Source organism: Geotrypetes seraphini, chromosome 17 (genome assembly GCF_902459505.1).
Source record: "Geotrypetes seraphini chromosome 17, aGeoSer1.1, whole genome shotgun sequence".
Taxonomy (NCBI): domain Eukaryota; kingdom Metazoa; phylum Chordata; class Amphibia; order Gymnophiona; family Dermophiidae; genus Geotrypetes; species Geotrypetes seraphini.
This window is the reverse complement of record NC_047100.1, coordinates 43956275-43977435: the sequence shown is the minus strand read 5'-3', so window position 1 is coordinate 43977435 and position 21161 is coordinate 43956275. Positions and strand designations below refer to the sequence as shown.

At 44.9% G+C, this 21161-nt stretch overlaps 1 protein-coding gene across 1 annotated transcript; it reads left to right on the top strand.

The window, feature by feature from the left end:
- The first annotated feature begins 2555 nt into the window (after positions 1-2555).
- Positions 2556-10660, top strand: CISH (cytokine inducible SH2 containing protein). The gene is made up of 3 exons (XM_033926632.1): positions 2556-3025; positions 6103-6347; positions 8426-10660. The coding sequence occupies exons 1-3, from the start codon at positions 2979-2981 to the stop codon at positions 8938-8940; spliced, it is 807 nt and encodes a 268-aa protein (XP_033782523.1). The 5' UTR covers positions 2556-2978; the 3' UTR covers positions 8941-10660.
- The last annotated feature ends 10501 nt before the right edge of the window (positions 10661-21161 follow it).

The following is a 21161-nucleotide window of genomic DNA, read 5'->3' as shown; positions in this document are numbered from 1 at the left end:
CGAGCTCGCAGGCTCCAGTGGCTTGCACAAATTACATTGTAACGTGCCATGAAAATAAGAGGGAGGAAGGTAGATAGATAGGCCACGCGAGAGGAGCTGAAGGGTAGTAGAAAGGAACAGATGCTAAAGGAGGGAGGGAAGGATGGTGGTGGAAAGGAATAGGACAGACATTGAAGGAGGGTGGAGAGGAACAGACCCCGAAGGGAAATGTGGAAGACAAAGTGGGAAGAAGACAGATGCCAGACTATGGGGGAGCGGAGGGAAGAAGATGGGTGCTAGACCAATTGGGGGGGGGGGTGAAGGGAGAGGCACAGTAACAGCAAATGGAAGACGTAGAGAGAAGACACAAAGTGGATGGAAGGAATTGAATGAGAAGATCTGGAAAGCAGAAACCAGACAACAAAGGTAGAAAAAAAAAATTATATTTATTTATTTATTTTTTGCTTTAGGATAAAATAGTATATTAGTTGTGTTGATAAAAATGTATAAACAAAGCCCTGCCAGCTGAACATCTCTTTCTCTAGTTCAGCAGCCAGAACTTTGATTTATAAGAAAGGATTAAGCTAAATATTACAGTACTAAGGCTTATATGGATGCAGCGGGGACGGTGACGGGGCGGTGAAAGGGATGGCGGTGACGGTGACAGGGCGGTGAAGGGAACGGCTGTTGACGAAGAGCTACGTGTGTGTCTTTCTTCGATTCCAGCCAGAATATCAGCTTTGTGTTCAGCCAAACAGGCCCAGGTTTCGCATTGAATAAAGTATTTTATAATTTTTCACTATTCTGTTTACTTAATATTTCATAATAAAGTAATTATAAAATACTTTCTTTGTGTTTATTTGATTCCTATTCAAGAGAATTACTTTATATATAGTCAATATAGGCACAGAGTTAAATTTTTTAACATTTTCTAATGGTGGTGTGCCTCATGATTTTTTTCATGAAACAAGTGTGCCTTTGCCCAAAAAAGGTTGAAAAACACTGGTATATGGCATCCTAATCTACACCTTCTAATACAGGGATCTCAAAGTCCCTCCTTGAGGGCCGCAATCCAGTCAGGTTTTCAGGATTTCCCCAATGAATATGCATTGAAAGCAGTGCATGCAAATAGATCTCATGCATATTCATTGCGGAAATCCTGAAAACCCGACTGAATTGCGGCCCTCAAGGAGGGACTTTGAGACCCCTGTTCTAATAGGAGGTGTATTTAGATTGTAGCCTGACTCTTTAACCCAGTGGTCTCAAACTCGCGGCCCACCAGGTAGTATTTTGAGGCCCTCGATATGTTTATCATCATCACAAAAGTAAAATAAAACCGTTTCTTTTATCATATGTCTCTTTAGCTATAAATGACAATATTATTATTAACACTTAGCCAAAAGGAAAGATTTATAAATTATAAAGAGTTTCTTTCTTTAATAAGACATTAACTATTTTTTTCTTGAGACCCTCCAAATCCACAATGTGGCCCTGCAAAGGGTTTGAGACCACCGAGTTAAGGGGAACAGTTAACCTGCTGGCTGGGCTGGAGGGCAGAGGGGAGTACAGGACAATCAAGCCATTGTGACATCACTGATGAGGCTGGCTCTTATTGGTGGAATGACATCACAATCTCACCTCTGCTTCCGAAAGACTGAAACTCAACATACTACTACTACTACTATTATGAATTATTTCTATAGCACTACCAGATGCACGCAGCGCTGTACAGAGTCACAAAGAGTAAGAAAACAGTCCCTGCTCCAAAGAGCTTACAATGTAAACAGGATGTCATGGATACAGTTAACCTCTGAAAAAATGGCTATACCGGGATCAAATCTCTAAGTGTGCTGTAATCATATAGAAACCGGTATGGAATACTTTCAAATCGTTTCAATGAATTATGAGTATGAATTATGAGTATGTATTATGGGGATGGATACAGTTAAGGCAGTGGTATCAAACTCGTGGCCTGGGGGGGCCACATGTTGCCTGCCAGGTACTATTTTGAGGCCCTCGGTATATTTCTTATAATCACAAAAGTAAAATAAAACAGTTTCTTTTATCATATGTCTCTTCAGCTATAAATGACAATATTATTCTTAAGACTTAGCCAAAAGGAAAGATTTATAAACTATAAAGAGTTTCTTTAATAAGACATTAACTCTTTTTTTCCTGAGGCCCTGCAAAGGGTTGGAGCTGGAGACCACCACAGAAAGGCAGTGTATGCAGCAGATCATTGGCAAAGGCCGGGATCCGAGTCCTGGGAGTTCAGGCTGTTACGGTCTCGTGTCCTCGCGCGCGCCTCTCTTCCGTCTCCAGCCGCTCGCGGCTCCCCCCGCCCCCTTCCAGCGCAGCCGCGGGAGGGCAAGCGGGTGGGAGGAGCCTCGCCGGCCTCTCATTGGTCCGCCTCGGCCACCCCGCCCCCTTTTCCTGGAAAGTTCTTGGAAATCCATCAAAGGTATTTCCTTTCCGCCCACGTGCTGGCGGTGACCCGGATCCCCGCGGCCGGCTCAGGAACTTAAGGGGGTGCAATGGCCCCCCGCTGCCCCTAGGGGGAGACGGAGGGACGGAAGAGCTTCGTCCCGGCCCGGCTATTTATACCCGAGGGGGAGGCCCCAGCTGTGATGCCATCACAATGCAGTTCCCGGAATCGGCCACTTCCTGGAATCGAGAGAGAGCAAACAAAAGATTCAACGCCTCGGTTCACTTCGGGAGCCGGCGCCGGAGGAAGACGCGTCTCTCTCGTCCACCTCCTGCTTTTTAAACTTAGATTTCCTATATTTATAAAGATGTTTGATGCTGTGTCCGTCGCTTGATTTTAGTCGCTCCGTTCTTGAAGTTTTTTTCTTCCCTCGAGTCCCATTTGCGCGTCTATCTCGCCATCTCCTCCTGGAGCGCATCTGCCTTAGGGTCTGGCTGGTGCCTATTTATAGACCGAGGTAATAATAGCAACGGCTTGAGCTCCCACTCGCAGCCCGAAGCGCATTCAAGGACGGATGCTTTTGCCCTGGTCCTGGACGGATATGATCCTCTGCGTGCAGGGGTAAGTCTGTGTCCTTGAGCTTTTGTTCTCCTCTTTGGGGAGGATCGGGTGGGCTGAGAAAAACGATGCCCTTAGACACTAGACAAAAAAAAAAGATACTCCTTCACTGGGACCATATGTTGATTTTTAATTGGTTTTCTTTCTCCTGAACCCAGATGCACTGGAGGCTCTTTTATGTTTATTAAGGAATGAATGATGATTTTTTTTTTTTTTTTTGCAATAGGGAAAACTGGGGGTTTTCATTCAGAACTGGTTAGTTAATGTTTTTTTTGGAACAGATGTTCGAATGTGAAGCCAGCGAACAAGGGGTTAAGCTCTCTGGGGGAGGACATGGGGTTGGGGGGCTGCCGCCACCCCGGGGAAGGCGCTGGTAGCCTCTGTGCCTCATGACCATCCGAGACGGCAGCCACCTCTGGTCACCTTCACGCCAACCCAAGTTTAAATTCGGAGCGTTTCAGGTTCTCGTCAGCCTGGAAAGGTTTGGGGAAAACCAATCTTTACGCAGTTCAGTCCACGTCATTGTCCATTAAAATCCTTTTTGGTTTTTTTTTTCAATTTAGGAAATCCCCCATCTGCTTTTTGATTTTAAACCCTATCTGCAAGGGGCTGACTGGTACTAACTTAGGGCTCCTTTTACTAAGCTGCGTTACGGCTTTAACACGCGGAATAGTGCACGCGACAGTGCCAGCATTGAGCTGGCATTAGTTCCGGCCGCGCTAATCTGCTGTGTGCGCTAAAAACGCTACCTTAGTAAAAGGAGCCCTTAAAAATAATAATAACAGCTTATCTACCGCAATACCGTGAAGTTCTATGCGGTTTACAAAGATTAAGCAAAGGTACAAATCAATTGACTTTAAGAGGGGAGGAAGAAAGAGGGTTAATAGGACAGGAAATCCATTTTTGAGGAGAAAGTGATCAATAGGACAAGTTAATCGCTATAGAGGGGAGAGAGAAGAGAGGATCAGTTGTCTAGATACTTTAGGAACAGGTGTGTTTTCAGACGTTTCCTAAATTCCTCATAAGTAGTAAAATACAATTTATCTAGTGTAGCGAATTCCCCATTTTAGATGTATTTATGTTGGGGAATTTATAGTCTGAGATTCCAGGAAAAAAAACCCCAAAACAAAAACCCCCACTGGACATTTTGAAGGTTGCACGGTGGCCAAAGATAAATATTTTCAACCTAGAAATACCTAGACTTTTTATAGATTTTATTAAGTGTGTGTAGTAAGGGGGGGGGGGCAAAAAGATGCAAATGGAGGAAAAGCATCCGCTCTAGGAATCTACGTGCTATTTAGGCACAGCTTTACTTTTCTTTTTTAAACTTTAGTTATAAGTCGGGAATGATTAAATATAGAATTATCTCCTGAATATTGCTGTGCTTTTAGGAAATCGCAAAGAATATTTGACAAATTGCTAAATACAAGTTAAAACTGTAATGGCTGTATGATCTGTAGGTGGCTGTCCTCCCTATCTAAATACAAAGCGTTTCCTCAGCTCTCCTCCAGGTCCTCGTATAACACTCTCAAAGGCAACACGGGTTCCTTTTGTTTGTTTGGAATGTCCTCCTTATAAAGAAAGCCCCATTTTGAAGAGACAAGGCTATCAAAAAAAAAAAAACCCTGTTGTCCTGCTCATGGCGGGAAGGCTGGCTGCCTCTTCCACAGTGGTTTACTTAAGAAAACCATGGTTTGCCAAGACAATCTTTTTTTGTGAACGCTGTGTGCTTTCCTAGGGTGTCCAAGCCAAGATGGGGCCCTTTGAGAGTCTCCCAAGTGTGATTCGACCAGAGGCCAGCTTTACTTAAACGGCACTTAAAAAAAATAAAATAAAATGGCCCTAGTGGTGTGTCGGTCACATTTAGGCATCGTTTACAGAATCGCGATTGCGGCATTTACGTCAAAACTTAGGCGCCTGAAATGTAGGCAAGGGTTTTTAAAGGCCTACATTTCAGGCCCCTACGCTTTTGGAGAATCGCGCTTAGCCGTGTGTAAGTTATGTTCTAACCGTAGAAACACCTACTTAGGAATTAGATGCTGCTAAATGCCATGTGATAAGTGCCTATTGTGGAACTTTTTTTTTTTTTTTGGGGGGGGGTGATTATTGAACCTATTAAGGGTATTTTTCCAATTAAGTTATTCATTTTTTATAGAATCAGCCCCAAAATGTCTACTGCTTGTTTTCTGTGAACAATAATAAGGTCTTCCATCACGTGTCCTTAGGAAATATATCTCATCTAAACATCCAGTACCAGTAAAGCTCCCAGTGTCCCTGTCGAACCGAGTCATGTTTTGAAAGTGAGATATTCTATTGCTAATGGCTTTACAGATTTCACTCCACAAACCTCATTTTATAGAAACTTCTGGCTACTTGTCAGTGAAAGTGGCTTGTAAAGTTCAGGTGGCGGTTAGTCCTATCCACAGTCAAACCACATAATTACCAATCAGCGTTTCTCTTTTTGAAATGGAGGGCGATTTGGTGGTGAATATGGGGTTGTGGAGGGAGAAAGTGGAATCGGGAGCTAGTAATGTCTCTGGATCCTGCTAGGGGGAGTTTTGATTTCTTTCAAATAGATTTTACAGGGCACAGTTTAGAAATGTAATGCCGTATGGTAAAAATAACTACTCAGTGTCTAGGGCTGTGCGGTCCTTCAAAACACATGAACATTTAATGACTTTGGGGACCAGCTGTGTTGAATTTGGAGCAAGGGAAGAACTGGGAGGGATAAGTGTGTACTGAATGTGAGATTATTGGACATCTATAGCTAATTGTTCCTCTCATAATTGAGGTGTATTTGCTGATGCTTCATATATACTGTTTTCACTGTGCAGAAACAGCTGGGGGGGGGGGGAGAATGTGTGTGGATCTAATGTCAATGGCATAGGGACGGTTTAGGGACCTTTAATATTTTGGATGCTCTTTTCGGTCCCATCAGCTTGCACAAGAAATTGGGTTTAAATTCAATTCAGAGTTATAACCCACTGAGTACCCCCCCCCCATTTTCCCATAGAACATATTAAGAAATATTGACATATAAAGGGATCTTTCATGAAATTTCTGTCTTATTTCCTCACCAGACCTCAGCCTTTGTTGGCAGAGCAGAAGATCCACAGCCTTTCGCCTGGGAGCGTCATCAGTGTCCTGTCTGAGCAGATCATGCAGCCTCTGGCCTTAGCAGCTTTGCAAGAAGAGGTCCCCCCCAGCGCTGATGTGGTCCCCCTGCCGGAAATTGAGCCTCCCCTTCCTTCTCCACCTCGAGCCCGGGACCCTGAGGAAGATCTGCTCTGCATTGCAAAGACATTTTGCTACCTGCGAGAATCTGGTAAGAACCCTCTGCACGCATGTGTAGAACCAAGGGGAGGGGGGGTGGGGTGGGGAGAGTGGCCTGTGCCATCCAGGCTCTACTTGTGTCTGCTGGTGGCCACTCGCTAGGTACCCTTTTTATTCTTTGTCCCCATAAAATGAGGAATCTGATTTGGGGAGCTGGGGGGGAGTGGTGGCAGTGGCAGTCAGAAATTCAAGGAGGGTAGCATCTCTTGCTAGCTGCACTGGAGTATCCTGGACTCAATTGGCCTGAGAACAATGGCAGGGGGGGGCGCCATTTTGGTGAAAGCGCAAGCACCCCATCTTCCGCTCCCTCCCCTCCCCCCCCACTGCCGCTTCCCTTCCCCCATACCTCTGCAATGTTCCTGGCACAAGCAGCAACCCCCAAGCTGCTCTGGCGCCAGTGTCGGCTCGTCCTCTGATGTCACTTCCTGGCCCTGTGCCTAGGAAGTGACCAGAGGACGATCCGACACTGGCGCCACAGCAGCTTGGGGGTTGCTGGTCGTACCAGGGACGTTGCAGAGGTACGGGGCAGGGGAAGCAGCACGCGTGCGGTGGGAAGGGGTGGGGGAAGGAGGAAGGGGAGGGGCATCACTGACTGACAGTGAGAAAGTGGAAGTCATAATTTGATTATTGGCAGTTTCTACGCATGAGTACCACAACTAAAAAAAGATATAATAAAGCTATCTTATGCATCCCTTCTACTTACCCACATAATCATGGTAACAATCCATGCTCTAAAATCCACATTATAAATAAGGCAAAGGAAAGCAGGTATAATTGATTATAAACAAGCAGGTGACGGGTGCAGGGAGTTTAAAATCGGCTGAAGGAGTAACAATTCTCCCTTTTCACAGAAAGGTAAACATTAAAATAGGAGCAATCTGGAATTTTTTCGGGCTCTTTGTTCACACAGGATCACTGTATTTAATGTTTCAGAAAAGTGCCCTCAACAATCTGTAGGAATGTTTCTAGAAGGGAGAGGGAACTGTTATCATTAAAGTGAAAGTGCTCATGGCCTCGGGCACAATCCTGAGCTAATCCTCTCTCGCCTTCTCTGCTCAGACATGTTGGTTCTTCCTCTCTAAGATTCCCAAAATCCGACCTCTCCTTTCTTAACGAAACCCTTATCCACACTCATTACCTCTCACTTAGATTACTGCAACTCGCTTCCCTCAACCATCTCTTTCTCCCATTCAGTCTGTGCAAAATTCGGCTGCAGGACTTATATTCCGTGAAAGTCGCTCGCTCCCATTACACCTCTCAAGTCACTTCGCTGGCTCCCCATCCAAACTCCTCTTACAGACCTACAAGTGCACTCGCTCTGCAGCCCCTCAATTTCTCTCCCACTACGCTCCCAGCCATGAACTCCATTCATCGGGCGAGTCCCTCCTATCCGTACACTTCTCCTCCACTGCCTACTCCAGACTTCCTCCCTTCTACCTTGCTGCACTATATGCATGGAACAAACTGCCTGAGTCTTTACATCAGACGTCATCTCTAGCACTATTAAAATCCAAACCCACTTTTTGGATGCTGCATTCAACTCCTAACTCCCACTCACCGTAAACTTACCCAAGTCCATCTTAATCCTTCTCTGCAAGAAACTCTCCAGCCCCTCCCTATATGTCCTGTCTGCCTGTCCAAATTAGATTGTAAGCTCTTCTGAATAGGGACTGTCTTGCATGAATGTATAGAGCTGCGTATGCTTTCAGCGCTATAGAAACAGTAGTGGTAGTAATTGGTGCAACTGACAGCTAGATCCCCTGGGTCAGAGGTGAGGTAAGGATGAGGCAATTAACTGATGGTATCTACAGCTTTACTATTGAAAATGTAATTAGAGAAAAAAGATTTGGAAGGGCTTTTACATCAGTGCCAAGATTCCAGCAGTTTCCGCTGTTAATGCTCACCGAATCCTGCTGTGGTTTCAGTATTACTGTTAGTCTTTAATTTTCCAAAATTGTAGTGTGGCTGGCAAGTTGAAGGACAGCACAAAGTCATGCAGCTTTGGGGCGCTCATTCTAAAGAACTATGCAGAGAGAGATTCTAGTTCTAAATGCTATTCTTTTATTTCAGGCTGGTACTGGGGCTCTATCACTGCCACGGAGGCTAAGCAGCAACTGCAGAAGATGACCGAGGGGACCTTCCTGGTGAGAGACAGCACCCACCCCAGCTACCTCTTCACCCTCTCCGTGAAGACAAATCGCGGGCCCACCAATGTTCGTATTGAGTATACCGACGGCAAGTTTCGCTTGGACTCCAACTGCCTCTCTAAGCCTCGCCTCATGGCCTTCTCGGACGTTGTGAGCCTCATCCAGCACTATGTCGCCTCCTGCACAGTGGAGAGCAAGGGAGACGCGCCGTACCCACACCCGCCCCTTCCGCCTTCATCTTCGCTGCTGCCCGGCACGCCCAAAGAGACGACCGCAGTCCAGTTGCGGCTCATCCGGCCGCTGAAACGCAAGGACAGTGCCCCCAGCCTGCAGCACTTGTGCCGGCTGCAGATCAACAAGTCGGTGATAGACGTGACAGCGCTCCCGCTTCCCAGACGGATGGTGGACTATCTCACACAGTACCCTTTTAAGTTCTGAGGCTAGCTAGAAGGGACGTAGCTTAAAGAAATAGAAAAGAAACTTGAACAAAGAAACTGGGCGTGTTCCAGGCCTCTTCTCCTCATGGCCAAGCCTTTGTTGGCAAAGGAGTGACTTGATGAAGGCTGGCAGTGCCAAGCTCTTCTCATACACGTGGGTTTTCCAGGGAGGCAAGGAGCTACAAACACAATGCAACGGACAAGCCTCGAACTTGGGGCAGCTCAGTGGAAAGTGCGGTACTGTTATAAGTAATAAACAGTTCACACACTACTTGAAGTCTTGAGCTGCTCTGCCTTTGGTTTCTTGATCAGGAATTGTATTAAAGAGAATGCTATTTATTTTCACAATTTATTTTTTTCTGTTTATATATTTTGTAATCATTTTTCCGAGGGTGGGAACAACTCATTCCCTTCAAAGTGATGCAGAATTGTCGGGAATGGGAGCTGGGAAGGGACTTCCATTTCTTTGTGACAACATGTTGTGATGTCAATGTTGCACTTTATGATGTCATCACCTGCAAAAGAGCAAATAATAAGAAACCACCTCCCTCTGCTCATTTCTGTACTGACCCTGATGACATCCCGAGGACCACCAGGCAGCTTCTCGAGGCTATTTTTATCCTGTTCTGGTTTTGTTTCATCGATGAGCAGAGTCAGACTTTTTAGTGCTGAGAAAACAGGCTAACAGACCCAAGTTCCAGTTAGGCGGAGTTAAATTGAAAAGAACGTAGAGATAGAAGAGTAGACAGGTTGGGATCTCATGCCAGGAAAAGTCAAAATAGAGTTGAGAAGAGTAGACAGGTTGGGATCTCATGCCAGGAAAAGTCAAAATAGAGTTGAAATTGCACCAGTTGAGGTTATGGTTTTGAAGATGAGGGATAGGAAGGTCACTGTCCTACTTATGTGACTTCTTCCCCTTGTTATCTTCTCCACCCGTGTGCTGAAAATTACATTGAGGAGAAGGGAGTCAGAGGGCATGAGATCATTGCAAACAGGAGAAATCACTGTCCAGCGCAACTAATACCCAGCTGCCAGCCGCACCACTCCAAGCCCGACATTTAAAAATTCTGGGATATGTAGCCCAGTAATTTGTGTTTCAAACAAAATCACAGCTGCAGTGCCTAGAATGAAGCTTATAAAGCAATACTGACCCAAATGTCCCCTCTTGGCGCACATTAATTAGCAGGTCTTGTAATAGACGATCCTCGTTCGTACTCCTCAGAATCAAGGGGTCCAAGGGCTAACATGGCTAATAAACCCTAGCAGCAGGAAACACATGTAGTACGATGGTGCTGTTGAGCATTAATGCGTTCCATTTTGCGTGAGCTTGTGCAAGAACGGGTCTGTGGCCAGAGAGAGATCGAGTAAACTGCCCATTTGTCTGTACCCTACCTCCGCTCCTGTCACATAGGCAGAATCTTTGCCTCATCCTTTCTGGTCTGAAAGATTCCGACCAAAGCTCGCTCCTTCCGGCTTGAAGCCAGGGCTGTGACTGGTGCTGCCTGTTCTGTTTCAAGGATTTATTTCATTTGTTATTGTTATTTTTTTTGTTTTTTAAATGATGTCTGTGGTATCACTGGTTTTGTTGTAGACATCTGGACAGTGAGCAATGTGCATGCGAGTATAAGAGTCCCAGCGTCTGCCCCACCCTGTGGGAAAGGGGAATGAGAACATGGAAATGAATAAACACTTTAAAAAAAAAAATGCTATAACATCATTGACTTTTATTTGTATCAGATTTATAGGTGGTCTGCTTGACCAATCATATTGCTGAAACAATATTCAGTCACTGAAAGCCTCTAATTCAGTGTTTTTCAACCTTTTTACACCTATGGACCGGCAGAAATAAAATAATTATTCTGTGGACCGGTGGTTGAAGAACACTGGGCTAAGTCGTGGGCCAGACCCCGCCCATCTCTATCCAATCTCCACCCCAGACCCCGCCCCCATAATAGTACTAATTGAATTGCATGTCCCGTGCCTCATCTGGAAGCCTTCCCTCTGACGTTGCAACTGCAGAGATGGCTTCTGGTTCAGGCGCAGGATGCCCGTAGGAGCCGTTGCCCGTGGCTTTGTGCACTAAATCAATTAGGAAGAGGGAGCTGGCTCGAAGATAACGCCGCATCGATCACACCGTGGACCGGCGGTTGAAGAACACTGTTTTGGGCCCGATGCATGAGCTGGCCCTGTGGACCGGCACTGGTCCATGGACCGGTGGTTGAAGAACACTGCTCTAGTTAACATGATTTGGGTAACGGGGAGTATTGTAAGCTCTTTGGTTTGTTATAGCATGAATGCAATGCTGCTCAACCCAAGCAGTTGGAGTTTCCAGAATAGCTAATGAATGTGCGGGAGAGTAATTTGCATATGGAGGAGGCAGAGAATGCAAATCTCTCTCGTGCGTAGTCATTGTGGGTATCCTGAAAACCCAGCCAGTTGGGTAGATCCTGAGAACTGGGTTAAAGCGTTAGTGTAATAGACAAATTAAGAATTTTCCCGAGAGCTACAGATGAGTTTTCCCGACCACTAGAACTGCTAAGCTACCCAGTTTCAGGAAGAAGATGTTTTGGCTAATCCTGGTTTTAAGCTTACATCCTGTGGTAGTCCCCGATTCTACTTCTTGAAATCAGTACTGCAGGTCACATCATGCGCCTGAATGAGGATGACAGAAATCCAGTAATGGACTAAAATCTCCCTCCTGAAACTGGCAACTTGGAAGCTCAGGACCACATAGGTCCCTTTGCCCCACCGTCTACGAAGTCGCGCTAGGCTTTTTTATCGCCAGCCGTGGCGATATTAGCTCCAGTGCTCAAAGGAATTCTATGAGCATTGGCGCTAATACCACTGCGGCCAGCGATGAAAAAGCCTAACAGCTTCATAAAAAGGGGAGAGGTGGGACTATTAGGTTGAACTTGCAACTCATGTACCATAGCATTTCTGTATCCCTGCTTCTGGAAAAAAACATTTCAAATTTTGTTCTTAGATGATAAGTTAAAACGTGCCCATTTCCACCTTCCTCCATTTGCAAACAAATTCGTGCATGTCTGTTCAGGATCTGGGAGTGAAAAATCATTTTTAAAGAATGTCTCAGTAGTGTGACAGGGCCTATAAGATGCACATGTGTCTGTGTACAGAGAGACAGAGCCTCACCAGTAGGTGTTATCTTGTGGGCAAAACCTGACTAACCACTGAATAAGAACATAAGAATAGCCTTATTGGGTCAGACCAATGGTCCATCAAGCCCAGTAGCCCGTTTTCGCAGCCAATCCGGGTCCCTAGTACCTGGCCAAAACCCAAGGAGTAGCAACATTCCATGCTACCGATCCAGGGCAAGCAGTGGCTTCCCCCATGTCTTTCTCAATAACAGACTATGGACTTTTCCTCCAGGAACTTGTCCAAACTTTTACATTCCTTTCCTTCTCTGGTACCTTCTGGCTTTTTTTCCCCAGAAACAAACAAGGAGACCAAATGGATCCCACAAAGTTCAACAAAGGGTGGGATACTGGTGAAGTATCTGGTTGAATCAATGTTTATTAAAATACAATTATAAATGTCAAAAATGGTGCTTCCTCAGGAGTCCTTATAAGCAGCGTGCAAAAACCTGATTCCTTTAGGGAAACGATTGAGGTGCAATTGTTAGAGTTTTGTGAGCCTGCTGGGACCAGTAGCTTAGTAACACCCCCTCCCTTCCCTCGCACCTCTTTAATGTTCCCGGCGTGAGCAGCAACCCTTACCGGCTGTCACACCAGCTTCGGCTCTTCCCCTGACGTCGCTTCCTGGACCCACGCCTAGAAAGTGACGTCAGAGGGAGAGCCAACAAGTTTGTGAGGCTGCTCATGCCGCAAATGTTAAAGAGGGGGGAAGGAGTGAGTGGCGGGGCAGAGAAGATGTTGGAGGGGCCCCATCGTCCCGAACGTCTCTCACCCTCGCTATGCCACTGGCTGGGGTTAATCCAAATAAATAACTTTGCAAAAAAAAAGACTAAATATCTCCATGTCTTAGGGGGCAGGCTGGACCATCCAATTCAGAGCTGGATTAAGGAATAGGCAAAAAGCAAATGCCACAACTTTACATGATGGGGGGGGCAGCCAGTGAGGGGCTAGAACAGCAAGTGAATGAACAGACGAGAATGGGGGGGGCAACAGAGGACATCCAAATCTGGTTTCTTTGGTTTTAGCTGAAACTGAATCTACTCTCGAAATTTGCTGCTCAGTTTTGGCTGAAACTGAAACGAGCCTGGCCTAGGGTTACCATATTTGTAAATGGAAAGAAGAAAGAGGACATATGATCCCACACAGGGCCCTGCTTCCCACTAGTCCCTGCCTCTCTTTATCTGCAGCCCCCCTACCGGTTTCGTTCCTGTGTCTCCCTGTACCTCCTCGGCGCTGCAATTTCAAACTTTTGGGCAGCCGGCAGTGTTAGCAACATGATGCTGCCCCGGAAGCCTACACAGGAACAGGAAGTCGCTGCAGAGCAAAGGCTTCTGGGGTAAGCAGATGGCAGCAGGATCATGGCAACACTGCCAGAAATTGCAGCGCCAGAAGAGAGATGTGGGTGTGGGAACAGACCAACAGGAAAGCCATATTTATTTCCGGGGTGGTGCCTGGACTGGAGACAGTGAATCCAAAACCCGGACAAACTCCCTCCGGTCCAGGAAACCGTCTGGGTATAAATCCGGATGTCTGGTAACCCTAGCCTGGCCTGGCCCAGCCCTAAATGGGAACAGCTCCACTCCCTCACCATCTCCACCACTGCACCCCGCCCTGGATGTCTCAATCTGTCCTCATTTTTCTGGAACCATATGGTAACTAGACTCCCCCATCACACTTAAAGGCAATATTCTTCAGACCGTTAACACAGTTAAGATTTTAGGGATTATCTTTGATCATAAACTTTCATATCACAAACATATTAGCAGCAAAGTCAAATCCACCTTCTACAGATTACGCCAGATTCGTTCCATCTCAAAATTCCTTGAACCCAAATTACTCAATGTATGAATACATTCTTTCGTGATTTCCAATATCGACTACTGCAACTCCCTGTTCAAGGGAATTACCCAAAAAGAAACAAGGCGCTTACAAATTATTCCCCATTGGCACTGTAAGTCTTGGTATTACATTACATTAGTGATTTCTATTCCGCCATTACCTTGCAGTTCAAGTATGTTAAGTCCATGTCTCATATATTGTACTTCCCTGAATGTTTTTAAACCTTTTATTTCGCTTAAAAGTAAGATTACGCGATTAATTTAAAAAAAATTAAAAAAATATATGTTTATTCAGTTTTTACCATAATCAACCCAACCAGGGAGCAGAGACGGAGAACATTTAAGCAGTGCCCCTCCAGGTCAAGTATGGATCTCACACCTTATGATAATGGGGCATAGTATGGAGACAAAGCCGTCAACTTTGACATAAGATGCAGGGAGTCCAAGCGATCCTGTAGCCTTCGCATGTCAGGAACACTCTTATGCTTCCAACAAGCAGCAAATTCAAGGCGAGCGATTAATCAAATTTTAAATAAAACTTGACCCATACACCCCCCTTCCCCAAACGGAAGGAGTTCAACTTCCTTTTTCCCCCTCCCAAACAGAAACACAAGTCCTCCCTCTTGGACCTACTCTACCTCCCTGGTAATCCCAAATTACTCCTGCCCAAGCCATTTCTACAGTCAGAATGGCTACTGTGACCTGCAGCGGCAATCTCGCCAAACTCACGGCGGTCATTTTGGAAATGGAGCCAGCACAGATAGGAGTGGCTGCAGATTGCTCCTGCCCTGTTGACTTCAGGGTCAAAATGACTGTTGTGACCTCCACTGGCACTCACGAGACTATCGTTGGAAGCGAAACAACCTGGGCACTAGACCAGTGGCTCCCAACCCTGTCCTGGAGGACCAGCAGGCCAATTGGGTTTCCAGGCTAGTCCTAATGAATATGCATGAGAGAGATTTGCATATAATGGAAGTGACAGGCAAGCAAATCTGCTCCATGCATATTCGTTAGGGCTAGCCTGGAAACCCGATTGGCCTGCTGGTCCTCCAGGACAGAGTTGGGAACCACTGCACTAGACCACCAGGGGGTTATGGTCAGTTTGGGGGGTGCTGAGAGCTTCTGGTCAGGGGCAGAAAGGAAGTTGGGCAAATGTATGTTTGCCCAGGGCCCAATATAGTGTTAATCTGGACCCGCACCAATTCCTTTATGAAAATCCTGCAATTGGCGCAGGACCAGATTAACATTATTTTGGGCCCTAGCTAGGCAAACATTTACCCAACTTCTTTCCTCCCTCCTTCCCACCCCAGGAACTGAAGAAGCTCAAGTTCTCCAACATCCTCAAGACTACCATAACCTCTGGTAACGTTTGGTAACCCTAGGTAATAATCTACATACAAAGTATGTCAGCTGTGCCTGCTGTGGTCAGTGAAAGCCTAGCAACAGTCTGCCAAAGGGCTCCGACTGTCTCTGTGTGAGCATCTTCTCAGCTTGCCAAAGATGCCAGTGAAAAAAAACAGAAGTGAATGACGGGCCATGCCACTTGTGTTGTGGTGAGTGTCATTTTTCTTTCTCCTTCTAGAAGGCTGAATGAATGGCAGGGCCCCACACCACACGTACGGTACCTCCCTTCTTCAGAATTTTCGTTTTCATTCATAAGAAAAGCAATTTGTAACTGGATGGACTAGCCAAGAATTTGAAAGCAGCATATTTCTTAGGTAATAAAGTGAAGAATAATCTAGGTTATAATTAATATGGGAGCACAGCATTCTCAGGGCCCGCCCTCCCAGCATTTTCCATGCATGCGGTGCCAAGTGGAAACTCCTTTGAGCATCTTTCAGGGAACTGTGGCAGTATTGTTATGATTCCAGGAAATCACGGCAAACTCGGCATGTCAGCACCTGTTAGCATGCAGCAGACAGATGAGTAAGGGCGGAGAAAAAGAAGTTCTTAGATCTGATAGGAACTTCCTGTGAAACTGCAGCCACATAATCAGAATGAGGGAGGGAATATGCTTTCTGACTTTGTTTTGCATGGGTGTAGTATGTCTTTGGTGGTCACTGATGAACCCAATTTCAGGACATGCTTTATGAATCCTTTTGGAGCGTGCAGGGAAAGAACATAAGAATAGCCTTACTGGGCCAGACCAATGGTCCATCTTGCCCAGTATCTCCGTCTTCGTGGAGGCCAATACAAGTCACAAGTCCCTAAAACCAAAATAGTAGCAGCATCTCATGCTATCGTCCCATGTCCGTCTCAACAGCAGACTATGGATGGAATTTTCCTCCAGGAACTTGTCCAAACCTTTTTTAAAACCAGCTCCATTAACCGCTTTTTCCACATCCTCTGGCAACACATTCCAGAGCTTAACTATTCTCCAAGTGAACAAAATATTTCCTCCTATTGGTTTTAAAAGTATTTTCCTGTAACCTCATCGAGTGTCCCCTAGTCTTTGTAAATCTTGATGCAGTAAAAAAAAAAATCAATCTACTTGAACCCGTTCTACTCCACTCAGGATTTTGTAGACTTCAATCATATCACCCCTCAGCCGTCTCTTTTCCAAGCTGAAGAGCCCTAACCTTTTTAGTCTTTCCTCACACGAGAGGAGTTCCATCCCCTTTACCATCTCGGTCGCTCTTTATCAACTTGGTTCTGTCTTTGGTTCTCAGTCATTTTGTTTCCCTGAAAATCTTAACTCTGAAGGATTAATGAAGCGGGAATGCCCATTTGTTTTAGCACAAGGACCATTCTTAACTTTCAAGTCCAGGGCCTTACATAGAATATCAAGGACAGTTATTCAAAAGACCATGGTTCTGAACAAGATATCTTGAAAAGATATCATCATTAAAGGGAAGACAGAGCATCCCGATAGTGAGATTGCAATACAGGCCACGGTAGACCAGGTTTCTTTAAGTACGGAGCAGTCTGATTTTAAAGATTACAAAATATCAATGCCAACTGCTGAGCAAATTGTAAATAGATATGATAAACATTGTTTGAAATGTCTGTATGTAAATGCCAGCAGTCTAAGAAGCAAGATGGGAGAGTTAGAATAAGGTAGATATATAGTAATTGGCAACTCTGAGACCTGATGGAAGGAAGATAACCAATGGGACACTGTCATATCAGGGTACAAACTATATCGCAGTGAAAAGGTGGAGGCGTAGTCAAGGAAGGCCTTGAATCAAATGGACTGAAAATTCTACAGGATCAGAAACACACTGTGGAATCCCTATGGATAGAAATTCCATGTGTAAAGAGGAAAAGGACAGTGATAGGAGTATACTACCATCCGCCTGACCAGGATGAATGGACTGATACTGAAACGATATCAGGAAATTAGGGAGGCTAACAAACTAACACAATAATAATGGGTGATTTCAATTACCCCAATACTGACTGGGTAAATGTAAAATCAGGGCATGCCTGGGAGATAAAATACCGTGATGAAGTCAAGGAATGCTTTATGGAACAGTTGGTTAAGGAACCAACAAGAGGCAAAGCAATTCTTTGTGGAGTACAAAAATTAGTGCAGGAGGTAATGGTGCTGGGGCATTTAACTTTAAAAAAAGTGACTATGATAACAAGAGGACAATGGTAGAAAAGAAACTTAGAGGAGCATCCTCAAAGGTCAAAAATTTACATCAGGCATGGATGTTACTCAAAAATAGAATTCTGGAAGTCCAGACTATATATATTCCATGTATTAAAAAAGAAGGAACCTAATTATTATGAATCTCCCAGCTCGGGCTAGGAATTATGTCCTTACTCAAGCTAATATATAGATCGGGAGCCCTTTCCAGCAGGGCACCCAGCATCATCTGCACCCCTCCCCCATTCCAGCAGGGGAGAGAACTACAGGAGGAGCATCGCTGATGGTGCTCGGCACCAACTGCCAGTTTCACTATTGGCCAGATCGGAAGCCCGTTCCAGCAGGGCACCCGACACCATCTTCACTCCTCCCCCATTCCAGCAGGGGAGAGCCGACAGAGGAGAGCTGCAGTCCGACGCTCAGACCAACGGTCGGTTCGGGAGCCCGTTCCAGCAGGGTACCCGACACCATCTTCACTCCTCCCCCATTCTGAAGGGTCTACCTCTGAGGATCTCGCATCATGTGCGGCAGCGGTGGAGATTACCTTGCCAGAGATGTCGCCTGTTCTTGGAGGAAACTCGTGACCCAGATGATAGCCATCGGAACTGGGGTTGATGGCAGTTAAAGAATAGAATGGGAATGGTGGTTGAAGTGAATTAGGGTGGGTATGGAGAGGGATAGGGATATGATGTATTCCGGAAAGGTATTTAAGATCTGGTGTTAAATGATCATAATAATTACAAGTCAAAGATCTTGATGCTTTTTTGGAGTGTGTTTCTGTTTCTCTCTATGCTTATTTTTATCTCTATTTTGTTTACTTTAAATTATTATTTTAATTCTATCTTTAAATTATTTATTCATTACTTGTTGGAATATTTCATTTCTATCTCTATCTCTACCTCTGTCTTTTTATTTTTATTTTTCATACTGTTTCTTCAGGTACTTTAGTTAGATTGTGAGCCTTTGGGACAGTTAGGGAATTTCCAAGTACCTATCTTATTTATTTAGTTTTTATTTATTGTATCTTTAATGCATCATTTTTGTAAACCGCTTAGAAACCTCCCGTTTATTAGCGGTATATAAGAATTAAATTAAATTAAATTAAAATTCAGTTTTTCAGTCCTTCACTATGGAATTAGGATTTCACCACACTTATCTGACACTTTGTGACAGCAACTGGGTGTGGGGTAGCGGATGTGTGGCATGAATGCGGTTCTCTAGTTCATGAGTGACATATGTCTTAAGTTTATATTCTCTATGTATGGTTGTTATTTGGTTAAGGGGTTGGTAGGGCTCTTCCCTGGGCTCATCAGTATCCAGGGTCCTGGCATGTTTTCTTCATTGTTCTATGTGGTTTTTTGTATTGAGAGTGGGGATGGGTTGATGCTTTGGTGTATTTCTATTTCTCAAATGATGATACTGCTATTGTGTGGACCAGACTGATATATTTTGCATTTTTCATTTCTTATGTTGTTGCCATTGGAACTGGTCTTATGCTGTATTCTTTGGGGGGTTTTTCCATCAATAAAATTGTTTGAAAGTAAAAAAGCAGGAAGACCAAACAGCAGCCAGTGTGATTAATGAAGGAAGCTATTAGAGTCAAAAGAGAATCCTTCAGAAAATGTAAGAAGGATCCAACTGAAAATAATTTTAAAAAGCACAAGGAATGGCAAGTCAAATGCAAGGTGTTAATAAGGAAGGCAAAAAGAGACCTTGAAAAGAAGATTGCACTGGAAGCAAAAACACACAGTATAAACTTTTTTAAGGCTCCACACATCTGCCTTACACAACCTGTCTGTAAGGTTGCCATTCCTAGCGAAGGACACCATGCAGTGGTATTGATTAAGTGTTTCATGACTGGCACCCTTTTGTAAGAAATTATATCAGCGTGGGATACATATCAACCTCATGCACCCTTCCAGGGTCTGAGTGCCTTATAATAAGATACTCTATATGGACTCTTCAAAGGAATTAGAGCTTTTTGTCAACAGCCTCCCAGCACTCGCATCAGAGCCCGGTAGAACCTCACCTCCTCCTCAGAAGCCTTGACCTCTTCCTTGGGTGTGTGACCATCTGGTTTTCTATTTGTATTATGTATTTTCTGCATTGGGTGAATCCCTGCACCACTGGCATTGATGTTTTGGACACGCCATGGTTTTGGTGGTACGGACATTTATTGTGGAATTATGCATGGACTTCCTCAGAATTCCCCTTCCAAGCCCATTACTCCTCACTTGTGTGGGAAGCTACTGGATTCTAATACTGATTATTCCTTTTATTGCCAGTGGATATATGGGGTACTGGCCTATCTGTTACTGTTGTGCTCTCATGACATTCCGGGGGGGATGACGACTCTGTTTGAAGAGCCCCGGAGCTGTCCTTCTGGGATAGGGTAGATTGCATTGTCTGGGTAATGGGGGGTTGGGGGGTTGGGAGTGCTGGCACAAATGCTTGGGATGTATATGTGGTATATGATTGCGATGGTATAGATATGTTTTGTTGATCCTTGCGTGGCGTTTTCTATGCATTTCCATGACACTTTGCTCTCTGAATGGCATATGAGTTCTGAGAAACCTAATGGGTTCGGAGGATTAAGCTGGGACTTTATCTCTGATATTTAAATAACCTTTCCATAATTGGCACTGGCTAGTTTGAAACTTATGACTCTGAACGTAGCAGGCGTTCACTCCCCTATTAAATGGAAAAAAAATTACTGGCTTACTTAAAGAGAGTCTACGGATATGCATACCTGCAAGAAACCCATCTGAATACCTTAGAACATAGAAAACTTCAGCAGGAATATGCAGGTGTAGTTTTCTACCTATAATTCTAAGCAACGGGGGGCAGCTATCCTAATCCACAAAATCCTCTCTTTCCATCTACAGTACATAAGCAAATCCAAGACCCAGAGGGTAGATTCATATTAGTAACAGGAAAATTATGGGACCAGCCCATCTTGCTTGGTAATGTGTATGCACCAAATATTTACAACCATAAATATTTCACTACTTTATTCACCCATATTTCTAGTTTCTCAAGATATGCTGTCATGTTGGGTGGAGACTTTAATACTGTAGCCAACTCCGGCTTAAATTATAAACCATCCAAGTCCCCACCCAAGGGTTCACAACATAGGGGTATCCCCTTTCTTGCAAAGAATTGCAGCTTCTTGACGTCTGGTGCACCCTACACCTAGATGAATCGGACTTCACATACTACTCTCACTCCCATAATAGGTACTCCCATGCCCAATTATAGGAAATTCAATTTAAACTGCTCTATTGCACCTACTTTACTAGAACGCGAGGGTTTTGGGCTGGCCTATGGGATTCGGCTGAATGTGTGAAGTGTAAATGTATGAGTGGCTCCTTACTACACATGATTATTGAATGCCCTGCCCTGAGCACCTATTGGAATGGGGTGTTAAACCTCCTGGTTAAGATACTGGGGGCGCCTGTTCAATGGTCCTATATGATCCTTGTAATGGGGTATGATGGAGAGGTGTTAGGCCAAGGGCTGACGGCTGAACACTGGCGCTTTTTGTATATTGCCTTATTGATGGCTAAGAGGGGGGTACTCCGCGTGTGGATGGATGAGGCCGCACTGGAGCTGCGGGGGTGGGAGTGGCTCATTGGGAATT

Excerpts from the sequence above, each read along its gene's own strand:
- CISH (XM_033926632.1), top strand. The coding sequence starts at position 2,979 with ATGCTTTTGCCCTGGTCCTGGACGGATATGATCCTCTGCGTGCAGGG. Across the intron at positions 3,026-6,102 it reads ATGATCCTCTGCGTGCAGGG|ACCTCAGCCTTTGTTGGCAG; the intron begins GTAAGTCTGTGT and ends TTTCCTCACCAG. Across the intron at positions 6,348-8,425 it reads TTGCTACCTGCGAGAATCTG|GCTGGTACTGGGGCTCTATC; the intron begins GTAAGAACCCTC and ends CTTTTATTTCAG.